The sequence below is a fragment of the Armigeres subalbatus genome, chromosome 1 (assembly GCF_024139115.2).
Source record: "Armigeres subalbatus isolate Guangzhou_Male chromosome 1, GZ_Asu_2, whole genome shotgun sequence".
In the NCBI taxonomy this organism is placed as follows: Eukaryota; Metazoa; Arthropoda; class Insecta; order Diptera; family Culicidae; genus Armigeres; species Armigeres subalbatus.
Genome location: NC_085139.1, coordinates 163,040,794 through 163,067,967, shown reverse-complemented (window position 1 = coordinate 163,067,967; position 27,174 = coordinate 163,040,794). Strand labels below are relative to the sequence as shown.

At 40.8% G+C, this 27,174-nt stretch overlaps 1 protein-coding gene and 1 long non-coding RNA gene across 5 annotated transcripts in view; one reads left to right on the top strand and one right to left on the bottom strand.

The window, feature by feature from the left end:
* The window catches only part of LOC134205454 (endoribonuclease Dcr-1), a 194,522-nt gene that overhangs the window by 52,626 nt on the left and 114,722 nt on the right, over positions 1–27,174 (top strand). For 2 of the 4 annotated variants that reach the window (XM_062680708.1, XM_062680709.1), the window contains exons 11-12: positions 15,449–15,555; positions 15,793–15,978. In XM_062680708.1, coding sequence (XP_062536692.1) covers positions 15,449–15,555; positions 15,793–15,961 — 276 coding nt within the window. In that variant the 3' untranslated portion in view covers positions 15,962–15,978. Of the gene's footprint in view, positions 1–15,448; positions 15,556–15,792; positions 16,602–27,174 lie in introns of those variants that run through there. The other 2 variants (XM_062680710.1, XM_062680707.1) reach the window with 1 other exon arrangement.
* LOC134205464 (uncharacterized) lies at positions 6,177–12,569 on the bottom strand. Its single transcript, XR_009978143.1, has 3 exons — positions 12,349–12,569; positions 11,872–12,114; positions 6,177–6,480 (listed from the first exon to the last, which is right to left on the bottom strand). It is a non-coding gene; the product is annotated as an uncharacterized LOC134205464 (long non-coding RNA).

Sequence of the window (27,174 nt, the reverse complement as noted above, 5' to 3'; positions counted from 1 at the left end):
ACCAAAGGAAAAGTCGAAAATTGAATTTTTGTTTTTAATGCCAAATTACTCAAAAAATGCATGAAACGTCAAGATCTGATGCAACCTCAAAAAAAATTTTAAATCGATTTTTTTAGAACATTTAAAAAAAAATAAGACGGTGACATTTTTTTCATCGGACGATACGTAAACGTTTTCGTAGCCAAAAATATCCCCCTATGCAAAATTTGAGCTAAATCGATGATTTAGGGTGCTGAAAATTAATCAAAAGTCAAAACGATATTTTTTTTGTTTTCTCACAAGGTTTTTATGCAAAATGCTTTGAGAATTGATTTTTTGAAAAAATCGACTGTTCTGGGACTTCGGAAATATTTCTTATGGCGAAAACAATTTTTTATCGAATTTAAAACCGGACGTTACGCAAACATTTCCTAAGCCCTAAAATATGCCCCTATGCTAAATTTGAGCTCCATCGGACATGATTTAAGGGTGCTCAAAATCTTGTTATCAAAGTTTTGAATTTTTTTAACTAAAAACTTTTGAGATCAGATTTACGGAGAAAATTAACAGATTGCTAGGCAATGTTTATTACACTGAGGTTTATTTTTACGCAGTACCGCATGAATTCAAAACACATCAAAACACAATTTTGATAGCAAGATTTTGAACACCCCTAAAGGTTGTATGTCAATGCCCAGAATACCAATCCCCAGAATCAGTTCCCCAGAATGGTATTTCCCAGAATTCCATTTCCCAGAACGACCAATTCTCCAGAATGATATTCCCAGAATGCACCATTTCCCGAAAAGAAATCCCCAGAGTGACCCATCCCCAGAAAAAAAACCCGAATGATTCATTGCCCAGAAACCAAAAACCCTGAAAGACCCGTTTCCCAGAAAAAGGTATCAGTCTAAAAAACTATGTTTTTCGCTGTCATTTCTATAAATTAAAAATACTAGATACTATATTTCTATGCAAAAATACTCATATTGAAGTACGCATTTGCCCGAAATAAGGCAAAACGACATATGCTGCCTTATTTTAAAGCACGCATTTGCCCTGAATGGAGCCCATTTGATATGTTTGTTAGGGCTCACATATAATACGAAGGCGCATATAATCCATTATACTCGTTGTTCATATTGGGGGAAGCCCATATGGTATAATGCCATTTGGCATAATGCCGTTTGGCATAAAGCTGTTTGGCATAATGCCCACTTGGCATAATCGTATGAAATGCAATGGGTCGTAAGAATATATGATTTCCATTTTTAGAAGTATGTATTTACCTGGAATAAGACAAAAGAGTAGATGACTCCTTCTTTAAAAGTATGCGTTTGCCCGGAAAAAGGCAAATGAGTAGATAACTACTTCTTCAAAAGTATCCATTTGCCCGGAAAAGGTAAAAGAGTAAATCACTCATTTTTCGAAAGTACGCATTTGCCCGGGATAATGCAAAAGAGTAGACGACTCCTTCTTTAAAAGTACGCATTTGCCCGGGATAATGCAAAAGAGCAGATGACTTCTTCTTTAAAAGTATGCGTTTGCCCGGAAAAGGGCAAACGAGTAGATAACTACTTCTTCAAAAGTATGCATTTGCCAGGAAAAAAGTCAGAAGATTAAATGACTCCTTCTTTAAAATACGAATTTGCCCGGGATGAAGCAAAAGAGTAGATGACTCCTTCTTTAAAAGTATGCATTTGCCCGGAATAAGGCAAAAGTGTAGATGACTCCTTCTTTAAAAATACGCATTTGCCCGGGATTACGAAGCAATTATGAAGTATTTAGTCTAAGCTAGGAAATGGTGCATTCTGGGGTATGGTATTCTGGGGATTAGGACATTCTGGGGAATGTCTTTCGGGGGATGGAGGCTTTCTGGGAAATGTCTTTCGGGGGATAGGGGCATTCTGGGGAATGTCTTTCTGGGGATTGTGGTATTCTGGGGAATGATTTTCTGGGGAGTAGTGCATTCAGGGGAATTAATTTCTGGGGAATCACTTTCTGGGCAATGGGTTTCTGGGGTATGACATACAATCCCCCTAAATCATGTTCGATGGAGCTCAAATTTTGCATAGGGGCATATTTTAGGGCTTAGGAAATGTTTGCATAACGTCCGGTTTTTAAATTCGATGAAAAATTGTTTTCGCCATAAGAAATTTTTTGAAAGTCCCAAAATAGTCGATTTTTTTTCAAAATAATTGGTTCTCAAAGTTTCATGCATTTTCGGTCCTTTGGCATCAAAAAGAAACAAATTATTTTTCCCTTGTGAGAAAAAAAATAATGTTTTTACTTTTGATTACTTTTGAACTCCCCTAAATCATGTCCGATTTAGCTCAAATTTCGCATAGGGGACATTTTCATTTGGCATTAAAAACAAAAATTCGATTTTCGATTTTTCCTTTGGTTCCCCTTGGGAAAATTTTAATGGGTAAAATTTCTAAACTGATGAATGTTAGGCACCCCTAAATCATGTCCGATTGCTCTAAAATTTAGCATGGGGACATATTTTGGAGTAATGAAACTTGTGAGCAATGTAGTTTTTTGAAATTCGAAAATGTCATTTTCATTGGCACCCTAATGCATTAAAAAAGAATAATTGTCGCGGTTACTAGTTTCATGTTTAAAACAAAGCATCAGTCTCCTATGATGAAGTTGCAAATTTCTTGATATTTAATATGTTACAATTATGCCAAACGACTGTTAGGTCAAACGACCTACAGCCCTAAACAGAATTGGCTCAATAATTTCAATAATTAAGCCCTGTTCTGAGTTTTGCCTATCTTCCCCACTCTAATTCCTCTCTCCGATCTGTATGTGATATCTTACCTCTCAATATGTAGACACTATGGTAAAAATGTCAAAGTTAATTGAGTTCACTTAAATTAAATTAACAGCCAACTGAGTAGTCTTCCGTATATGGCAACATGCCAATTGGAGAGAAAAAAAAACTCGTTTAGAGAAGAAACTCAGTTAGTGGTTGAAATTTGGAAATAATAAACATATACTTTTAATTGATTTAAAAAATGTATTAAAGGTAACCAGCACTTTCCTTCGATGGGACTCGAATCCACAACCCTCAGTACGCTAAACTGGTGCTTTTAACCAACAAAAGCTACAAAGGACCAAAGGACGTTGCGACATTCGCACCATTTAGTTTCTTCATAGACGAAGATTTCAATGCTGGAAATCACCACTGGAACTGTACTAAAAGTAACAAGGCCATATCCAGGAGTTTGCGATACTAGAAAGTTAGTATTAGAAATTTGTCTATAATTCGAGAGGTAGGTCATTTCCCTGTCCATGGATAAGGGGCTTGACGTTGATATTTCAAGTGTCTTAAAAAGATTTTTATTTTATTTTTATTTTTGTTGTTTAATAGAGTGCTTTTTTCAAACAAAGGTTAAGTTCAACACTAAAATAAAAAATTGAGATATTTTTCCATTTTTCTCCTTCACAAATATCGTTATTTTAATGGTAATGGTTTGAAAATAAGCTCCGTAGAGAAACTTTTATCACATCTTACTTAAATAAGGTCAACAGTTATACCAAACACTTGAGGTACCATGCCTCCAAGTTAACTAATGGTTAGTGTCGCACGATCTAACAACAACTGCCCATTGGTAAATTTGGAGGTGCCGGCAGGGCTCAGTAGGGGTCTAACTAACATAACTCTAATACTAACAAGACCCTGAAACAAACGCTTATCCAAATAGCATACATCTATTTATACTTGTAGTAGTAGCTAACAATAATTCATTTTGTACCCGTATAGCTGAAGTAGAATTTTAGTAGTGAAAAGTAGAATTTGTAGATTTACTAATTTGGCATTGGAGATAGTGAATGTATCCATTATATCTTCTCGATAATCTTTTTATTTTAGTCTCTCTTCTAGCTGCATGGATCAACGCAAAAAAAAAACTGTTTCTCTTTTCCTTCTATTAGGTTAGTTAGAAAAATTAGCGGATATATAGGGGACATGACTTAGTGTTTCTCGTATTAAGACAAATTCGATGACCTTTACCTTATAATAAAATAAATGACCGATAGTAAAATAAATGACTGAAATTTAAAGATATCAAATAAATAATAAAAAACGAAAATAAATACATGACCATCGGTGGACAGAAAGACAAGAGACAGAGTTCTGTTTAGAATAGTTAATTGAGACCATTGCACTCACAAGATAGAGAATAACTAGTACCACTATTATTGCTACAAGACTAATAACTTGACCACTTACGGAAATGAGGATAGACCATATGATGCGTTCATCCACTATTATATTGAATATTGTATACCCTGAATCTGAATAACTGAACTTTAGACCTCATTATTTTAATAAATAATAAAGGTTTGAATATTAGAAAAGGGAATAGAACTTGACAAAAAAAAAAAGCAATTACGGAACAACTGGACAGAAATTTTGTATAATGATCACTATTAGACTACTGAAACTTTAACATATGACATTACTGTGACTGATAGGATACAATTAACTCGACGACGTATTGACAAACATCCGATACTCAACCGTGTTAAAATAAGGGAAGCTCTTCAATGTGTCCATTTAATACAATAGTACTTAAATTAATCTATTTTGAAACTACCCTACCAGAATGATATCATTACATCTTTATTCGAAATTGTTACTTGGAAATGGCAACAGTACCACCCGTTGTCAACATAGACTACTATTAGGTATTGAATGTCGGCTCCAAGTAACTAATAATTAAATTTACATGTTAACTACTTATTCAGAAAACATCTATGTACATGTTGAGCTTCCATTATTTGTTCGGTTTATAATTGACAGACTGTAGATAGAAAGAATAATGTATCGGTATGATCACAATACAAACCCAGGCCGCAGTGACCTAGTGAGCAACATAGCTTGAGTCGTCTGCTAGTATTGTGTATCACATGGAGAGCCCAGCCGAGATACCAGTCTATTAAGACTACAACTGGTCAACTCCGAAATTCGAGAGGTAGGTCATTTCGTTAAATCATGCATCGAATGTCAAAGATTAAAAAATCAACAACACACAACATCGTCATTAAAAGAATGCAATCTTCTGGTCAGAATTAATACGAATCTTAAGATCCTGCGGGGACCGACGAAGAAAAAGTACTCTCGGAGGCAGAGGGAAGCTTTGCCAGAAACAACACGCGGAAGTTCTACAGAACAGTCAACAGCATGCGCAAGAAAAAACGCACCGGTGTCAGACATGGACAATGACAGCTCCAGAAATACGTTAGCCGGTCGAGCAGGCGTGGCTGCAATGGTTTAAGTTATTGTTTAATGGACAATCAGAGAGAGAGAGAGAAAGTACACAAACAGAATTATGATTGAGGATGATGGACAAGCAGTGGGGTCACCAACCGTTAGAACCGGAGTGTGAAAGGATGTTCGAGAGCTTCTTTTTTTTCGAGCTAAAGAATGGTAAGGCCTCTGGGAAGGACGGGGTTCCGACCGAGCTTCTAAAAGTAGAGAGTGACCGGCTGAACGAAGAAATTCACCAAGGGATTAAAATGTTTTGGGCGGGAGAAGAAATGCTTCCTAGCTGGCTTGATGACCCAATATGTCCTATCTACCAGAAGGGAACAGAATCGATTGTGCTTATAACACTCCTAAATACCGTCTACAAGGTAGGGTGAAGTGCCCAATAGTGAACCCCCAACCAATAGTGGACCCTCCAGCCATTTTTGCATTATTACAGCTCAATGTAAACATTTTGCTATGAAATTCCATCGGCAGAACCTACCTAACAGGCCTATGATTTGATTACATGCATTGGAAATGCTATGGAAAGTAAAATTAAATGATTTTTGAACTATCTACCACAAGGCTTGTTGTCACCGTGATTTAAAGAATAATTAAAAAGTACGTTTGATCTGCGTGAGGACTCAATCTAAACTGAGCTATCAGCTTTATTCATTTCATATCATCAATTCTCTTCTCTTAACGTTATTCGAAAACATCGCAGATGGTATTCGTTATACATCGACATCAGAATGCGCTATGTCGATACACGCAGAATTCAAACACATCAGCTCTTCCCTTTTCAAGAATGGAAAGACTGTCAATTCATAAAGATTATTTTCACTTACGATTAAGAACTATACATACATAATAATAACAACTCGATTGAATTCATAATTCAAAGGAAAACAATATTACAATTCAGAACGTGGTCAATTAACACTTTAACGATGACGGTATACAAAGTCACCATCGTTTACTTGTCGACGTATTCTTTTCGAACGCCTCGGAGCGTCTTCGGTTGACTTTTCAACCTCTTGCATCGCTTCATCAAACTTCATCTTTCGCTTTCTACTTTGCCTGATTTCCTCCTCCGGAAAGCCTTGAAATTCCTCGTCGACGGCATCTGGTTCCGGCTGTTGCCGGCGGCAAACAACATTTGGCCTTTCATAGGATTCCTCATGTTTACAGATGCGTAGCTGCCCTCGATGAGCTGTGGTTACCACGTTTCCAATTAGTACCTGAAAGGTATTACGAGAACGCCTTTTAATGAAATTTGCTTTGAGCCATCTGGATATATTATGTGGGTTATGGTTTTTATACCATATTTCGTCTCCCTCTGTCAGATTTTCTAAGGGATCAGGAGTATTACTCTCCTCACCTTTTTTTGAATTATCATCAAGTATAGGGATTTTGTTCTGATTATTAGTTACATTATCATGCATAGCTTCTAAATTTAAATTCCTTTTATACTGTGACTTTGGGTTTAGCAGGTCTAATATAGTTTTAGGTTTGTAGCTATAAATATCATTCGTGATGGACAATTTCCTTCTATACTGATACAATTGTTCCTGTAATTGAATAGAAACAAATTGATTTGGTCCTCTAAATTCAATTCAGCAATTTCTGGATCATTTAGAAACTTTTTCAATACATCTTTTACGGTTCTTACCAACCTTTCAGCCTGACCGTTACTGGAAGGGTTATACGGAGGACTTTTGAGAATTTTAATCCTCTGTCTCTTCAAGAAACTAACAAAGGCTTGAGCATTGAAAGGAGGCCCACCATCTGAAACTAATACGTCCGGTAATCCATATCTTGCAAATAGGGCAATTAATTTCCTCAAAACTTTAAAGCTGTCTGTTCCGTTCTTCATTAATTCAACTTCTACCCATTTAGAGTAACTATCAACCACTAATAAATACGTACGGTGTTGAAAATAAAAAAAGTCAATATGTATCCTGCTGAATGGTTTTATGGTAGGTATCCATTTAGATTGAGTTTTTGTTTTAGGAATAACCATCATACTATTGCAAGCATGACATTTTGCTACAAAATTTTCAATGTCGGCATTAATCCCGAACCAATAAACACATTGTCTTGCTAAACGTTTCATCTTAACAATTCCAGCATGATTCGCATGTAACAGCTTTAGGACATTTTCCTTCAAAGAAATAGGTATTATTACTCTATTTTGGTATAATAGACATTCATCCACCAGTTCCAATTCACGTTGATTTGCAAACACATCCATATACTGCTTATTTATCCTTGCAGGCCAACCCTTTGTCATAAATAAAATAACATTTTGCAAGAAAACATCGTCGTTTGTTTCTTTGGCCACCAACGAAAAATCTATAGGAAATTCCTTGCCAAAGTTTATACTATTAATTAAATCCACATCAAACTTATCAGGAACTTTATTATCTAGAGGGAAACGTGAACAAAAATCCGCGTTTCCCATACGCTTTGATGGCCTATTATATTGTATTTCATAATCGTAGATTAAAAGTTCCAGTACAAATCGCTGCAGTCTAGTGGCGTAAATAGAATTTTTCCCGTCTTTGCCAAAAATGCCTACTAGAGGCTTGTGATCAGTGTATATAATAAAATTTTTTCCGTATACAAACTTATGAAATTTTTTTACTGTGCAAACCAAGGCAAGTGCTTCTAAATGTAAGATTGGATAATTTCGTTGAGCGGCGTTTAGTGAAAAGGATGTAAAATAGATTGGTTTCTCTATTCCGTCAATTATGTGTGCCATTACTCCTCCCAAACCATATCCTGATGCATCGGTGACTATAACAATAGGTTTATTTGAATCATAAAATTCCAAAAAATTTGCCTGTAGCAATGCTCGCTTACTCTCTTCAAAGGCTGTATTGCAATCATCGTCCCAAATAAATTTGACTCCAGTTTTTAGTAATTTATATAAATGGTATAACTTTGAAGACAGCCTTGGGATAAATTTATGGTAATAGTTTATCAGTCCTAAAAAGGATTTAAGCTCTGTCTCATTTCGGGGAGCATTAGCTTTTTCAATTGTAGAGATTTTCTCAGGACAAGGTTTCAACCCTTTCTCGCTTAAGACGTGCCCTAAATGAACCAGTTCAGTAACAAAAAATTTACATTTACCCCAATTGACCTTAATGTTATAATCTTTCAACCTATCAAGAACTAAAATTAGTTTTTCTTTGCAATCCTCTATGTCTGTCCCAGCTATTAAAACATCATCCAAGTATACGATTACATTATCAATTCCATTTAGAACTTGGTCCATCACTTGTTGAAATATTGCTGCGCTGGAAGAGGCTCCTTGAGGAAGCCTATCATACGTATAAAGCCCTTTTATCGTATTTATTACCATGAATTTTTTTGATCTCTCTGACAATGCTAATTGAGTATAGGCGCCCTCAAGGTCTAATGAGCAAAATACCTTACATCCAGCCAAACCAGCAAACACATCTTGAGCAGTAGGTAGTGGGTACGTATTTGGTATAATCAATTTATTCACAGAAACTTTACAGTCTATCACTAACCGTATATTATTATTCTTTTTCATTACTACAATAACTGGGGAAGCCCATTCACTAGTCTTTATAGGGGTTATTACTTTTTCATTTTCCAATTTATTCAAATAATCCATAACTTTGTCCCGTAAGCGGTAACCCAACTAACAATTAATGTCAATGTAAATCTTATTTCAACTCGTCTATACGGCTTCAAGCTGAATATGTGTGCTATACATATGATCAAGAACTTCTATCCAATGCTTTTACCAGCAAATCTGGCGAATCTATTCAGCTGTTTTTGACGTGCCTGCACAACTACTTTACAGCATGTTACACAATTTTTTCTCAATCTTTTCTAAACCATTTAGTAATATAATTCGCTTCAATGGCGCTTATTCAGATGTTTTGAATCTGTTAAATAAGTTTTATACAGCCACTGAATTCAATTTGATTAAATATTATCTGCGAGGAGAGTAAATTTCGGAGTTTATTTTTTTTTGTGAAAACTCAAATATCAATTTTGTTGCTACCTAGATTCGAATCCCTGATCTCCTGATTCAATGGCCGCTGCTCTGTCATCACCGTCACTTTGACATATGTAAATAACAAAGAAAATTATGGATGTGTTTCTTCGCATACCCTATAGGTTGTTTTATTAACGCTATTTTCAGATTCATGCTGTATAAACGTTACAAAGAGGCCTACATGCTGCTGTCAGCACATAAGCTTAAAAATTAGGCTTTTAGCATTATTTCAACCATTATTCAAACATCTATCAGCATGTTCTGTTGGCTAACTTTTATGCATCTTCAATCGCTGAAATTGTTTTTAGGCAACATTTTCTCGATCTGTATAGATGCTTCTCTGCTGCTAATCGTTTAACAGTAGCCGTCAACAGAAATATCGCTTCTAAATGGCTTGTTTTCTTACACTATCTGCTAGCATTAATGACAACGCTTTGTCAGTTGCTATAAGAGCAGGTGAATACCTTTGTAGCTGCATTACAGAAATAAATAGCTCATACAAAGCTCCGGCAACAAAAATCAAATGTAAACATTGCGGTTTTGACGTTCCATACTGATAAGCTAGTAAAAGAAGCAGTATAAGGTTAGTTCATTTATAGCGCCATTACGCTATATTGTTAGTGCTATAACAACAGCCAAAACGTTTTCATTGTGAATGCTTCTCACCGTAATATGGGAAGTTGCTAACAAGCAACTCAGTTACATACATGAGCTCTTAACCGATAAGCTTTGTTGCTAATTCAGACAGAGCTATTTTAAGACTATATGAAAGCTGCATAAACGATAAAAGATGAAATATATTCGGCACAAACTGACTAGCTGATAGATATTTGGATAATAGCCGAGTTGAAGTTTAAGGGATTATTTGCGGAGGCTTTTCTTTTATTCAGCATTGGCTGCTTTTATTCAAATATTATACAGCCAAAGGCTTTTAGCACCAAAATTGTTAGTTGGGAAGGCACCATAAGCCTTCTTGAATATAGGTGCTTCAGATTTTAGGATGAGATCAGCTTCAAATCCTTTAATAGGTTTGGAGAAATCTTTAATAAACACCTCATTATATTTAGCTTTGATTTCGCTTACTGATACCTGGTTCAACTCATTATCATTAGAGATTGCGTTCACAAAAAAATGTCTCCATTTCGGGAAAAATATGTCCAGCCATGGTCTACCAAGCAAAGGAGTAAAATTATTATCACAATTTAGTACCAGTAGCTTCAATTTTCTTGAAATTCCTTTTAAGGTAACAATCACATCTGCTTCACCTTCAATGACTAAAGCTGTCCCATTTACTACGACTAAGTTTCTATTGCTCTTCACTAAAGTTTTGTCAAAATGTTCAAAGAATTGCTTTTTTCCTATTACATATACCGACGATCCACAATCCACCTCCATATCCAACACAACGTCATCAATTTTTACACTTACAAGACAAGGATCACTAATTTTACTAACTGACGATACGTGCATACACTCAAGAATATTTGTCTCACCATTATCCTCATTTTCACTGTCCGAGTCTGCTCGCATCCTGTTGACTAATTCGCTTAAATATTCGTCCGTATTTGATCCTGAAGTTTCACCATATTTACAGCATCCCTATGCATGTTTTTCAATTTGAAACATTTCCGTTTGATATGACCTTGTACCCCACAAAAGTCACAAACGATTTGGGAATAATCTGGCCGTGTCGATCGGCGATTTCTCTCATTTTGATCCTGCCCCCGATTTTGCCATTGCCGGTTCTGCCACTGTTTATTTCTCCAATGCTCTCGGTTATAAGGCGTATACCCTAACCTGCTTCTTACTGGTCCTCGGTTTTGCTCATTGTTCCCATTACTAAAACTTGGCCTAGCTGCCAACTCTAGGGTTGCGGCTATTTTATTCAACCTAGCACCATTAAAACCTGAAGCTTTCAATGTGGCTATCTGTTCCGCATTGCTGCTGTAATCCATATTCTTTGCATTATTCCTGGCAATTTCCCAGGTTGCTATGAGTTTTTCTGCTGTCTCCAGAGACAACTTTTCTTCATTCAATAGCCTTTGTTGAAGAGCTTTGTCCCGGACTCCAGCAACAATACGGTCCCGGATAGCCATTTGTTTAAAATTTTCAAAATTGCAGAATTCTGCTTGAAGCTTTACAGACAACACGAAATCCTCCAAAGATTCATCCGGTTGCTGTACTCTTACGTTGAACTTTAACCGTTGCACTAAATCCGACTCAGTCTTGTCTAGTCGGGCTTTTAGCTTGTCTATCATTTCAGTGTAAGGAACATCTGCAAGACTACTGTTAGGGTAGAGTAGCTTCAGTTCCCTGAAAATTATGGGACCACTAAGCGTGATAAAATGGTCTCGTTTTTCGGCTTCAGCGACTTTGTTCATGTTAAAAAAAGAACCCCAGTCGCTCAACCCAATCTCCAAAAGAACTACCTTTTCTAAATGGTTCCAAGGTACTATTAATGTTAGACTGCGCCATTTTGGCACAGATCAGTAATATAAGGTAAAACTATGAGCAAAAAGCTAAAACGAACGATGTAAACTTACTGCTGGTTGCACTTTATAGTCTCCTTACGATAGAAATCAAGGTAAAAACTCACCAGAAACTCCGTCAGCCTTTGCCGATGCTTTGAGGGGTCTACTCGGGGTCAATCAACCACACACGAGCCGTCAGTTGACGTATCGGGCCGCTGATACCTGCTTGGAATCGCTCTCTCGGAAACTCGAAATCCCTCGGATCGAAATTTAGTATCAGGGGAATAGCCAATCAGTCGTGACTCACACCATTAAACCAATTTCAGCGATGGCGAACAATAGCTGTCAGGACACAATCACTTTTGAATCTATTAAAGATAAAGAAAACACTCTTAATAAATGCAATGTAAAGATAGTTTTGTTTCACAATTTTTCTTTTGTTGTTCTCGCTCTATTGTTCGTAACAATATCCAACGCTTAAACCAATCTCTTGTTCTTTAGTAGCTTACAAAATGGCCTCCAATTGCCGAATTATACTAATTCCTGTTTTTTTACCACACCTGCATTCTAATTGCAGAATTGTCTATAATTCTACAACTTACCACAGGACTGGAGCTGAACAGAAGAAACTGGATACCGGTTTCTTATCCTTCAATTGAGCAACAACTTGTCGATCGTCTTCCGAAACTTCAGTAGATTGTCGCATGCAGGAGATGGCGTCGCGCCGGATTGAAGCCAAAGGTCTTTGTTCGTTTATAATGCCGCTTCAAGATGATTCCACTTTTCCTCGTCGCCAAACTGAACTATCTACCACAAGGCTTGTTGTCACCGTGATTTTAGAATAATTAAAAAGTACGTTTGATCTTCGTGAGGACTCAATCTAAACTGAGCTATCAGCTTTATTCATTTCATATCATCAATTCTCTTCTCTTAACGTTATTCGAAAACATCGCAGATGGTATTCGTTAAACATCGACATCAGAATGCGCTATGTCGATACACGCAGAATTCAAACACATCAATTTTTTTTTACAATTCTATAAAAAAGAAACACGAGAGTGTCCATTATAGGAATATTTTGGGGGTCCATAATATGGAAGAAGAACGTCCCGAAACGGAACATAAAAATCAAATGAAGTGTCGTCAATAGGTTAGCAAATTCCTATTATGGACCCCCAGGGGGTCTACTATAGGGCGAATTCAGTCAGACTTTAAAATGTTAATTTCAACGACTAACGTCGTGTATTTGAGTGCTTTATGTATGTATCGTAAAGAGGAGATGCAGAACTTGGTATTAGATGTCAAGCAGAATTATTGAAAATTTCTACTCATGACAAAAAAAAAGCAAAATTTCGCTACTAGGGGGTCCACTATTGGGTATTTTACTCTACTCTCTAATATTCTGTTTAGCAGACTGCGTTCGTTTGCGGAGACCTTCATTGGCGATTATCAAAGCGGTTTTCGAGAAAGACGAACGAACGAACGATATGTTTCTTCTTCTTATTGGCATTACATCCCCACAGTGGGACAGAGCCGCCTCGCAGCTTAGTGTTCATTCAGCACTTCCACAGTTTTTAACTGCGAGGTTTCTAAGCCAAGTTACCATTTTTGCATTCGTATATCATGAGCGTCTTACCGAACCATATGTTTATTCTGAGACAAATCCTCGATACATTCTGAGAATACATCTTGTAGACTCATTATTTGTTTGTGGATTTTAAGGCTGCGTACGAGTCAGTGAAATTGACTCCCCGTAACGCTGGGTAGACACCTTTGCGTGGTGTGTTACGGTGTAAGATCTACCATGGTCGGTCACATTGTCAGCTACAGGCAAATCCTGACCCAACGAATACCTTCCCCAATATCCAACTCCGTGGTACTTATGAGGGTGTCGCTGAGTCGGGGGCCTCTCGTTAAGTAAGTACTACATCAACACTTCCTTCCCCTCCCAAGTTACGGTGAAGATGGGCGTGGCCAGGAGTAGTAATCCTCATGCTTTTGTGATTTTTATCCTAGATTGGAATCAAGGACCACACCCACCTTGATTTCTGATAGCAATCTGAATAAGGATTTCAAAAGCAAAACATGAGTATCACTAGTGTCCAATCTACGAAGTACACCGTAACTATGCTATGCTATGCTATGCTACGAGTCAGTGAAATTGAACGCACTGCATATAATGCTAGAACATGGCTTGCCGGCAAAGCATATTAGGCATCAATAAAGTATTTTTTTTCGATTGGTTCAAGTGCCATGCCCAGCTTTACAGAGCCATAATCCATATTAAATTTACCATTTTCTGGTATATACCGTCCCGCTTTCATTTTTCACGAGCGTGTTCTTAATTTTTTTTGTCACACCTACTCTTTACTAATATTCTGTTTTGCAGACTGCGCTCGTTTGCGGAGACCTTCATTGGCGAATATCAAAGCGGGAAAGACGATTAACAACGAACCATATGTTTCTTCTTCTTATTGGCATTACATCCCCACAGTGGGACAGAGCCGCCTCGCAGCTTAGTGTTCATTCAGCACTTCCACAGTTTTAACGGCTAGGTTTCTAAGCCAAGTTACCATTTTTGCATTCGTATATCATGAGGCTAACACGATGATACTTTTATGCCCAGGGAAATCGAGACAATTTCTAATCCGAAAATTGCCTATACCGGCACCGTGAATCGAACCCAGCCACGAACCGAACCCAACCCAGTGTCTTACCGAACCATATGTTTACTCTGAGACAAATCCTCGATACATTCTGAGAATACATCTTGTGAACTCATTATTTGTTTGTGGATTTTAAAGCTGCGTACGAGTCAGTGAAATTGAACGCACTGCATATAATGCTAGAACATGGCTTGCCGGGAAAGCATACTAGGCATCATCAACGAAGTATTTTTTTTCTCGATTGGTTCAAGTGCCATGCCCAGCTTTACAGAGCCATAATCCATTTTCTTACCATTAAAGTTACCATTTTCTGGTATATACCGTCCCACTCTCATTTTTCAAGAACGTCCCACTCTCATTTTTCTTTCACACATCTTTTAAAATTCTATCATTGTGAACCGTTTTTGAGGAACACTGGCTACTACAAACTTTTTTGATTCACTTTCATCCTTTCGCTTTGCCCGTCGCCGCTTGTGCGTCACCTCACTGTAGTCAGCAGATGAGCTCGATATATTGTCGCCTACGACGGGAAATCAGCTTGAGTGAACAATTCGTTGTTTGGTTTCGATGTTGATGGTATGGATGATTGAATTTTATTCTCGGTCGTCGCGACGGAATCAACAAGTCTTACATGCTCCTTGGTTTTGCGGATGACATCGATATCAGAAATGTAGATCGCAGAGCAGTGGAAAAGGCTTTCGTAGTTTTTAAACGGCAGACTGAAATAATAGGATTGATCATAAACCATAAACCATAAACCCTACCCCCAATGTCACATTTTGGGGATTAGGCATCTTCAAATTTTGTATGGATCGTCACACTTCTTGCAACCCACCAAGGTGATGTGATTTGAGGTTATCGACGAATTCATATATCTTGGGGCGGTTCCTCCGGCTGCAAGTAGAAGATCCTACGGTATGCGTAGCCAGCTTAGTTTACAGATACGTACAACACTGGCTTTGTACACTTCGTTGATTCGTCCAGTCGCCCTGTATAATAAAGAAACTAACTGATATTTTTTACTTCCATTTTTAAGGTATATCGGAGTATGATGGGTCCGGAGATCGAACAGTTTAGTAACTCTGTACCAAAATCACCAATCAGAGAGCTTCTTGAACTCGAGCCGGAAACAGCAAAGTTTGGGTAAGTCCCTGTTCATGTACAATAGATTGGCCTTGCGAATAAGATTGAGATGAGCATTCTCTAAAACATTCAAAATATGTTGGAAATATTTTTGGACGCAAAGTATTGGGGGTGGCCCGTAAAATTCGAAATAACATTTTGTTCGATCCATACTAGACTGGGCTTGTCTAATGTACAATCATTCAATAATCAATTTCATAATGATTCAAGAATTTTTTTTTTCGCACACCCGAACAGCAAACCAGAGAAACTTGCGGACGGACGCCGAGTTCGGGTAACGGTGGAGGTGTTTGGAAAAGGTATATTCCGTGGCATTGGGCGCAACTATCGCATAGCAAAATGCACCGCAGCCAAATGCGCCCTCAGGCAGCTGAAAAAGATGGGTTTGATCAACAAGCGACGTTAAACCGTGTATCGGCCGAGGTAAGTAATATGGAAATGTATGTGTCGATAAAAGAAGTGCTAAAATAGTTGTAATAGTTCCTACAATAATTATACGATTGTTTGCTTCAAATTGAAGCCGAATTATTAATTGAGTTTGCTACTTAGTTTCTAGTCAATGCAAACCCTTCTTTGAATTATACTTTCTAAAAAAACACATTCCAGTTGGTTGTAAGGCTGTTGGTCATAAGACGATGCTTTTATAAAGCCTTTTAACATAACAAATAGAGTCGAAACTCCAACTACAGAACGCATGGTGTTACCCACCGATAAAAATTGATGCATTCATGGGACATTCATAAATTATTTTAAACCTTGGAACGCTATTTGACGCTCTACAGTAAAATTTAAAAGTTTGTTTGGAAATAGTTTCAATAATTTATGAATGATCCTTGGATTGCATCACATGATGTAAAAAAGTTTTATATCTTTCGAATATATTGCGAAAAACTGATTCCCAATTGTTTCAAATTTCACATATGTATTAGAAAAATTAAAACAAACATTTTAGATACTGCTGGAAGCTTAACTAATACATACAACAAGGATAATTCTGCATGGTCATTGTAATTAGGCAAAACAAAATATGTGATGGCGTTGTGATACTTTCGAACGTTATATTTCATCCGAAATTCCTTGGTCCGACAGAAAGAACACTGAACCATCGAACCAGACAGCCATTTTGTGCATGTCATTTATATTAGGCTGGCCCAAATCTCGAAAAACCATAACACGCGTTGTCGTTCAAAGAATATTTAATCCAGAACGTTAATCAAAGATTAGTTAGATGTCATTTCTGTGTATTTCTATGTTTTTAAACTAATTTCCATATTTTGAAAACATTTCCTAGAACTAGAACTCAGCTATTGGATGTCTTGGGTATAGTCCCTTTTGTCTATTTTCTCTATTTTGAAGTTATTTTCAAAAATTCTAGTATATTTTACCACCTCATTAAGTTATCTAAGTGGTAATGTGATAATTACGGTCCAACCACCTACGCCAATCGCGGTTCAAACACACTCATCCATATTCTTTTTTCTCAAGCACGTGCTTTCTGTTGTCGCGCACAATATTGGAGTGTGTTTGTTTACCATCCGATGATTACTACAACGACTCAATCTGATAGCGTATGACTACTGCGTCTAAGTGTAGTAGCGCTCGGCTTTGTCCCGATTCACATCCGATTTTTTTTACGCGGATTATTTCCACACGGATTTTTTTACACGGATTCTCGAAATAGCACGGATTTTTTTTTTAACACGGAACGCATCCCCCATATTAATAAAGACCCGGTTACTTTTTTTACACGGATATTTTTTGCACGGCTTTTTTTACACGGTTTCTCGAAATAACACGGATTTTTTTTTTGCGAGGTACGCATCGGGTGTATGTGACGGATCGCCGTCAGGTCGATGAGAATCCTTTAGTGATTCCGACGCGAGTGTTTCAGGGATACCGATGGGAATCTTCAGAGATTTCGACGGGCATCCCCCAAGTATACCTGGAAGCAAGCTGGAAAACTGTCACTCCAGTCCGTGATGGTTGACCACATGTCTTTGACTGTTGGCGAAGTACCACGATTGCTTTGATTAATATTTTGGTGACTCTCCGTTGTTGTCCATATCAAGCTTACTTTGATGCTACCAAATCAATAACATAATAAAAAAAATCAAATTTAAAAAAAAATAAGAGATACTCATTTCATTATGATAGGTTGAATGTGAGAGATAACTCTTTTGTCTTGAAACTTTTTCAGTAATTCATTATGCTATATGTTGAAAATTGATATCACTGCCGACTCTATTTTCAAATCCTAGGAGGGGGAGCTATTTTTCTAGGAAGTTCTTTGCCCCCCTTCCTTTCCTTACTTACGCCAATGAGTCCAGAAGAATGTATGACAAAAGGTCGAAATGGCAAAAAGTCGAAAAGACAAAACGTCAAAAGGGACATATGGTCAAAAGGACAAAACATCGAAAAGGACAAAAGGACGAAAAGTATAAAGGGTAAAAGTAGAAGGAAGACGGAAGAATGACGAAGAAAGAAGGAAGACGAAGGATGAAGAAAGAAGGAAAATAGGTAAAATAGGTCGAAAAATTCGACCCGTTTAGAAAGTTGATGAATTCTTCTCCTTTCTTGTCGAATTTGTCATTTCCCCATACAACATGATGACAATCAAAGTCCCCACCCCAGCTATAATAATTATCCTTAAAGTCTCCAACTTTATTATGAGAGTATTCAGATCTGCTTCCAGTTCGTGTGCGTTCACCGACGGCACGACATACACTGATGCAATAACCAAGTTAATCGAGGGATACCTTACAGCTCCGGCTTCTCTGTATCCTTCTGTTTTGGATTGTAAATGGCTATAATACTGTGAAATTGAGTATTTTCTGTCTGCTTTTTCTCCCTTTTTCGTCTAAGGTCCAGCTAATTAGCCAGGATTCTACGAAATATTTATTTTTTATGCAAACTTCGACTGTTCATTCATTTATTTAGTTTACATCTAAACATTACACCTTTACATCTAAACAAAACACTGAATCAACAATTTGACGCCACAATACACGGTTCGAGGCCGCATCTCTCCATCCTGGAATGCGCCCCATGCTCTCCATGTAGTTTTGTACCTGGTCTGCCCACGCTGTTTTCGGATTCGCAGAGATCACAACGGACCCGGAAGGAAGGGAGACCGTTGTGCGACCAGTCCGAAGCCTCGATGTCACCTGTTGTTCCTTTTGAATAGCTGGATCATTCCAGGAGCCATTCGGAGACGAGCCAGCCTCGGGCTGAAAGACAAAAAAAAATCCAGGAGCCGATGGATCCTTTGACTTTCCTCAAAAAGAGTCCTCTGCTATTGCTCCAAGTACGAGCCCAGTCCTGGCCGACGACGCTCTTCGTCCATTTCTTAACGTCATCCAGTGGGATGGAGTGGGTATATAGTAGACCCTCGGGTCCGACACTAGCCAGAGCATCGGCTTCGGTATTTTCCCTAATGCCGCAGTGGCTGGGGATCCAGGCGAAGGTGGTACCGGGGATCATACCTGAAAGTATTCCCTGGATCCAGGGTGTTTCGATGTTTCACTTTGAAGTGCGGAAATAACACTTGTGGAGTCCCTGAAGACCACGATTGGCTTGTTCGCTAGAAGGTTGGTTGCGACAAAAACGGCGGCGGCTTCGGCGGAAAAAATATTGCACTGGCAATGTAGGCTCTCCGAATTGTCCACATTAGGTTCACAGACTCCAGAGCCAACTCCTCGGCTGGAAACGGATCCGTCGGTATACCGAATTAACAGAAGGCATCAGCCAGCTCTTTGCTTCGTGCCAGTGAACCCGCATCGGCTACACTTCTCAGGATCCGATCAGCCTCGTCGTGGAGAGGGATCTTGTCATCTCCTTAGGTGACAGCAGCGAAAGAGGCGGCTTTGCGACAGATGGCCATCAATATCCTATGCCGTAAAGAAAGAACGACGGTGGATGGAACCGCCAACCGGACGTACTTGTTAAAATAGGCGAGAGTGTGTCGATGAGGTTCCGGTAGACAGGACAAGTTAGCTCAAGGCCGTCTGTCGACGATAGCTTGCCTGAGCTTTAGTCTGGTACTCCTATTATTTTTACGTTGTTTTTTCGAAAGGGTTTTAATAAGAGGTTAACCGCGGATTTTTTTTTACCGCGAAATATGGTACAATCAAACAATTGAGTGAGCACACATGATTTGGGAGGATTTTTAACAAAATAACGTTTCTAATTTTGATTCTTGAATGGGAACCATGTTCTAGGAATGGGATCCTGTTGCTTTTTTTTCTTCCTAAGCAATGGGAATCGTGCCGCTGGTATCGTGCCAGCGCGTTGCCGGCTTTCCAGGTGGCCTTACCTCCTCGGAAGGTGGGAAGGGTCGACTTCGCGCCTGCTTCCCTCTGCACGACTGGTATTTATTTATTTATGTTGTTTAACATCAACAGACAACATGTATCCCAATGATGTATACTAAACTAAAACTAAAGCACAGTTTGGATGACAAAATACACACATACAATTAGAAATTGTCAAAATATAAAATATAAAAATAAAACATGTGATCTAAAGTTATTCAAGAATTCTCTCGTCGATTACCGCGGCCAACAAAAACTCTATAGAAGTTCCGTCGAAGTTTGTCACGGGTCAAATAGAAATCAAAAACTGATGCCACTCTGTTGAATACACGTTGTAAACCATGAATGGCACTCCATGATCCATAATTAGTACGGCGATGAGAGAGTCGTAGCATTGAATTATTACGCAACGGCCGGGGTTGCACGTTTATATTTATTTCCTGCAAGATTGTTTCACAATCCGTCCTTCCTTGCAGCATGTCGGCTACGGTCAATGCTCGGCAAACATCTCTGCGGATATGCAGGGGTTGTAGATCAATCAGCTGGCAACGGCTTTCGTAGTCAGGTAAACGATGGGGGTCTCTCCAAGGTAGCCCTCTGAGAGCAAAACGAAGGAAGCGACGCTGGACTGATTCGATTCGCTCGGTACCGTTATTGTAGTTAGGACACCAAACAGCTGAACAGTACTCCAGGGTGGATCGTACGAGAGAACAATATAGTGATTTTAGGCAGTAGACATCCGTAAACTTCTTTGTTACTCTAAATACAAATCCGAGAACTCTTGATGCTTTGTCAATTACATAAGTTAGATGGTTTCTATAGGTTAATTGCGAATCCAGTAGAACACCCAAATCTTTCACGCAGTGTACTCGCTCGATAATCGTATTATGAAGATTGTAGTCAAAAATAATCGGCTGTTTCTTTCGAGAGAAAGTAATTATCGAGCATTTGGCAGGATTGACCACCATTCGACCACCATTGACCACCACCAGTTAGAAAAGGCATGAATCTGTTCCTGGAGAAGGGAACAATCGTCAATGGAGCAAACACGTAGAAATATTTTAAGGTCATCCGCGAACGATAATCGTGGGGTTTTGATGATGTAGTGAACGTCATTAAAATACAGGAGAAATATCAACGGTCCCAAGTGACTGCCTTGAGGAATACCTGATGTAGCGCAAAAGCCGGCCGATCGGAAGTCGCCTAGGTTAACCACCAGTTGACGATCCGAGAGGTATGAACGGAACCAATTAAGAAGGCTGCCATTAACTCCTAACTTATCGAGCTTTGCGATCGCAATGTCGTGGTTGAGTTTATCAAAGGCTGCCGAAAGATCCGTATATATTACGTCCGTCTGAGCCCTTGTATTCATACTTTCAGTTACGTAAGATGTGAAACAAAGCAGGTTAGTGGCCGTTGAGCGTCCTGCTGTGAAACCATGCTGATCGACACTTACAATTTGCTTACAATGTGCGTTAAGCGACTCCATGACAACCATCTCGAATAGCTTGGAAATAGCACATAGCGAAGTTATACCCCGGTAGTTATTGATGTCTCGTTTGCTTCCTTTCTTGTGCACGGGAAACATGTCAGCCAATTTCCAACAAGATGGAAAAATTCCACTACAAAGGGAGAGCTGGAAGATCGAGTGGAGCGGCTCTAGAAGCAAAGCGATGTTTTTCTTGATAAACGCAATTGGAACACCATCGGGTCCAGGTTTATACGATGTCTTGATCTTAGATGCGGCAGATGTTATTGACTCCACGCCAACGTCGATGATGCCGAGCGTCTGGTTGGCCAATAGAACATTACTGGTCGCGGCGGTGATAGACTCGGCTGAAAGTCTCTCGTCTTCGAACACGCTGGCAAATTTAGTAGCAAATAGATTGCAAATCTCCTGAGGTGTGTTAGCACATTCCCCATTAAGTGTCATCGATGATGGCAAGCCTACTTCATTACGTTGCTCATTCACATAGCTCCAGAACGATTTCGGATTGGTTTTTAGTCGTCGCTGTATGTCTTTTTGATAGCGTTGAAAAAGAAAACGGCTCAGCCGTTTGTACTCATAGTTGAGTCGAACATAGTGGCGTTTTAGTGGTAGAGTACGGAATTTTGTCAATTGTTTTAAAGCAGATTTTTTTGTCTTCTTTAATGAACGAAGACCTTGCGTCATCCACGGGATTTTTCGATTGGGCCGCACGATTTTCTTCGGAACGTGTCTATCGATGACGTACGCCAGGATATTGGATAAGGTTTGTGCGGCAATATTGACGTCAGTGGCATGTAAAACATCCTCCCAATTCAAACTGGAAAGTACTCCAATTATACTGATGTAGTCGGCTTTCCGAAAATTGTACGATACAGCAGTCGGTGGGTTGAAGTGATCCAGGCATATATTTTCCTCTATAGTGACTACAAGAGCAGGATGATGAGAAACGTCTTTGACCAGGGGCACTGGTGCCGAGTTGATGAAAGGAGCTGTTTCACGACCACTAACGAAGCAAAGATCCAGAGAGCGACTATTTTCATTGGTTATGCCATTGATTTGGGAGAGGTTAGCAGTGCTATAGCCGTCCAGCAGAGTAATTGATCCAACGTGCAAGGTAGAACATTGGAGATCCGGTCGGAAGAAGCCGCTGTGAGTCGGAGTCCAGGAAATTCCCGCTAGGTTGAAGTCGCCGAAAATTATTACTTCATCCCTAGGAGCAGCAACGCTTGCAATCGAAGAGCAGGAGCGGCAGTGTGCATTAATTAGCTCCAAGTCGCGAGTACGATCCGGAGGGATGTATACTGCGGCCAGAAATATTCGACGGTCGGTAAGTTGAACAGCTACCCATACTTGCTCCACGTTGCAATAGTCGTCGTTTTCAATCATTTTCGCCTTTAGTTTCGAGTTAACTGCAATTAGGACACCACCTCCAGTAATTTTCCAACTATTCCTCGAATTACGATCGCAACGGAAAATTTCATAACCCTCGTCAAAAACATAGCTTGACATTGTTCTGTTGTCTAGCCACGTCTCGATTAGGACTAAAATATCGTAGCTGTGATCCAATACAGCCAGCTTGTAGTCGTCTATGAGGCCGTTCATACCGCCAACATTTTGGTAGTATATGGCGATTTCCGATGGAAGCCGTTGTGCGGTGGTAGTGCTAGAATTCGGAACACAATCAGGGGTAGAAACAATTTCAAGCTGATCGTACTTGCCGTCGTTGGAAGTTCGGAAGCCCCTAATTCCTGCCTTAAGCACAGGACCGGGACGACTGCTGATCGCTGGCGGCATTGGCTCGACCGTGTTAAAGGGATTCGGGGCTTCCTCAGGGCAGTCGGCAAATATGCGTCCCGGTGATAATCTCGTCGAGCATGAGGCAGCTGAAGGTTTATTTAAAGTCTGGCGACAATGGTTGACAGTAGTTAAAGCTGACCGCAACGGAAGTTCGCTGATCACAGGCATTAGTTGCGGAAGAGTAGAATCCTGTATGGTTTCACTAAAAGCTGCAGAATTTTCAGACAGGGAAACGTCCATAGATGGTTGATACTTGCCGGAAAGAAGAGTGCGGAAGCCCCTGTCTCCAAACCCAAACACAGGACCAGGACGGCTGATGATCGAAGGCAGGAATGGCGTGACTGTGTTGAGTAGATTAGGGGCTTCCTCTGTGCTTGTGGCTGTTGTGCGTCCTGGTGGGAAGCTATCAAGGTATCAAGAATGATGATGCCGCGTGCACCCCAAATTGACCTTTCTGCGATAGGGCCTATTCGCCAGCACACAGAGGGACTTGCCGACGCGGTGCCTACACCTACCACCTCTTATTTGCGCCTGAACTAGCCATCCTTGGGTCCACGCGCCACCTTCTGTGTAGCTCCGAGACGATTTGGGCGATAGCCGATAAAACGGCGTTCCAGCCAACTTCACCTTTACACATCCTCCGAACTAGGTTGTCCGGGGTAGTGTCCAGACCACATGTGGCAAGCATGTGGTCACGCATTGCGCGAAAACGTGAGCACACGAACAACACGTGTTCCGCCGTTTCCTCTAAACCTGCGCACACCAAACACTCGGGCGAGGCCGAGCAAGCCAGCTGCGTTACCTGCACTGTGATTTTGCAGCACGCTTAAACGCCGGGCACATCGGACCCCCCATGGGGTGCTTGCTGTTCACAGCTTTGCTGGAACAAATCAAACAATTGGGAGGGTTCGTGCAGCATTGTGCCTTATGTCCCTCCAATCCGCAGCGTCGGCAGAGATTGCTTCTGTCAGGGCCTTTGCAGTCCCATTGCTTGTGCCCCGGTTCCAGGCACTTGAAGCAAACTTCGGGTTGCTCGTATATGCCCACAGGGCATACCGACCATCCCACCATGACGCTCCCTAACTTGACTACCTTGGAGGGGTCCGCTGCAGATAGCCGAACCAATGCTACCTGTGTCCCTGCCGGACCTTTCCGTAGCCGAACGGCTGCGGTGGGCGTCTCCACTTCACACTGTCGCCGCAGTGCCATGACGAGCTCTTCGACTTCGGTGATCTCGTCCAGGTCTTTAACCCTTAGATTCACCTCCGTAGTGAGTTCCCTCACCTTGACCGTCTCGCCTAGAACTTCCTCCGCCAACTTCTTGTAGGCGGCGCCCTTTTGCGAGACGCCCCGCTTCAGCTCGAGGATCATCTCGCCCATCCGGGTACGTCTTATTCGACGTACGTCGGCACCGAGTTCACCGAGCTTGACGTCACTCCTCATCGCCTTCAAAACATCCGAGTGCTTAGCCTCGTCCGCCGTGATGACTAGGCCATTGCCCCTAGTTTTCCCTTCTTTTCGGCCCTTGACATCTTTGGTTTCCTCTTGTTCTTGTTCTTGACCAGGGTCCAGGAGGCGTCATCCCCCTCTATTTCCCTGGTCTGGTGCGGCTGAGAACTTTCAGCCTGCCGTAACCCCTTACCACCGTCTTTCCTGAGTGGACGGACCTTTCCAGGTCCTTCCTCCCCCGGTTTTGGAGGTACCTGGCCGGGGTTCAGCTTCCCAGCCCCACTACCCTTGTTCGGGGTAGTAACCCTCCGCGTTTTGGAGCGGCCCCAGGGAGCTCATCCCCTGGAGACTGTCTCACCCGTTTTTGTGTCTGCTCCGTTGGAGCAGTCACCCCCGACGTACCCGCAAATACTTGAGCCTCAGTCTGGGTAGACTTTGGTACCACCGTCTTCGCTGGCACGCCTTCGGTCGATTCGACCTTGCCCGAGTCCGCGAATCCTTGGGCCTCAGTCTGGGTAGACCTCGACTCTACGGATTGCACGGGTTTACACTTGGCCGTCCCGACCGCCCTCTCCAGCTTGGCATCGACATCGACTTTCGAAGGCCGAAAGCCCATCGCGTTTGCGGTTCATCGCCTCCACAAGCCATGGGCCGTCAATAACCCCTACCGGCGTTTTTTAGCCGAGAGGAAAGTTGAGTGACCCACGCTGGCGCTGTGCACTGAGCTGCCGACTATTGCCTCTGGCCTCCTAGGCGGAGACCTGAACAACCCACCTCTTGCGAAGGGATTGTCGCCTACACTACTACCACTAATTGAAGAATTGACTTGGCTTTCCATTTTGGTCCCACGAGTTGCTCGGGAAAAGAGGTCCACCACGCCAGAGCCCAGCATGACGCGGTAAGGGACAATTACTGTGGAGGGTGCCCACAGGCTCCGTTAAAGGCATAGCTTATTATTTCACCCCCCTGGCCATGCATCCCCTCGGCACGGGTCGCTTGACGCCTTGGGATTAGGGGTTAGGGACGATGGTCCCGGTCTAACTCGCAGTGGCCATGGGGAGGGGTCGTCAAGCCCTTGGACAAAGTCCCTGCTGCCCCCCATCCTGTCGGGAATACCATTCGTAACCCTATATTGATTAGTTTTAAGCTAGCTGTTTGTCAAGTCGGCCTGATATGTATGGCGATTTCTAATCAGTCTGATAGATGTCCGGATAAACGTGACAAATATGTGCGATTATAACAAAGAGTGGATTACATCAGGCTTCACTTTCATTCGTTAACTGTAATTTCATTTCGTTCTGTACATTCTTTCATTTCTCTAAGGCCATTTTTGGCAGCACACATAGTTGAATCAATCCGTTTGCTCTACTTTTGGCTAGGCTAGGCTAGGCTTTCGGTTGCGCTACGTACATCGCGTTAAAGGGGCTGTCTTATCGATGCTGACACGATGCCACATGGTGTGCACAGTTTAGTTTAGAGTCCCTCGCTGGCACTCGGACGATGATAAGCCGCCCCTAACATGGGGAACAGATGCTGTTGTGAGCCGCTCCTAACATGGAGAACAGACAATCGATCAGATCTGCACCTCCGGAGAGGAGCAAATCCCCCCTTCCCTGTCAGCATACGACCATAGTTCCCACCGGGGTTGGTTACCCGATCTTCCCTAAGGTTGCTCGTATCCCGGCCAGCGCCACGAGAAGGCAGGGATAGGAGTTGCTGGCTAAGAGGCTACGGACCGCGAAATAGGGTCTATTTTATTCCTTCTGGTACGCGAAGTACCAATGGTACGCTTTACACAGCATTTGCCGGGCAGCAAATATAGATCTCTATATAATAAAAATGAGTTGGGATTTCCTTCCTGACGTTTTAACTCGCGAACGTTTGGACCGGTTTGCAACATTTTTTTTCCTAATCGATTCGTTTTGGGATCCGCAAGGTTTGTATATACAAAAAGATGGTGAATTTAACGAGGAAATATAAAAAATCAATACAATAATACAATTTTGGGTGAGCTGTTAAGAAAAACAAAACAAAAGCACGGAAATTGATCTAGAGTGCGGTGCTGCAAATAGCTCATTGTGACATTTGTAACACCCGGGCAAAGCTGGGTTTCTTTCGCTAGTAGATGATAAAAATAACCAGAGGACCATACGTAACTGAAACCCTTGACGGCATAAGATAAGACTTGGTAATGGATCGAATGAAATGGCAACCACGTGAATTTTTACAGATGTTATAATATAGATATACAGTAATATCCCGATTTTATCACCCCCCTGGTGAATTTTGGGAAATTGCTCACAGAATATTTCCCAGGTACTCAGAAGTCGTTCGTAATAAATTACAGGCGGTAAAAGTTATTTCATGAAAATCAATGTTTGGGGTATTATTTACGAAAATAAAAAGAATGACAAAATTTTTTGGGGTGACAAAATCGGGTCGAAAAGGTGATAAAATCGGGTCGAAAACGTGATAAAATCTGGGGTAGACAGAATCGGGTCATCACTGTATTATATCTTGTCGAGTTCTAAAAGATGTTACCAGCTATGGAAAACATAGAAAAATAATTTCAAA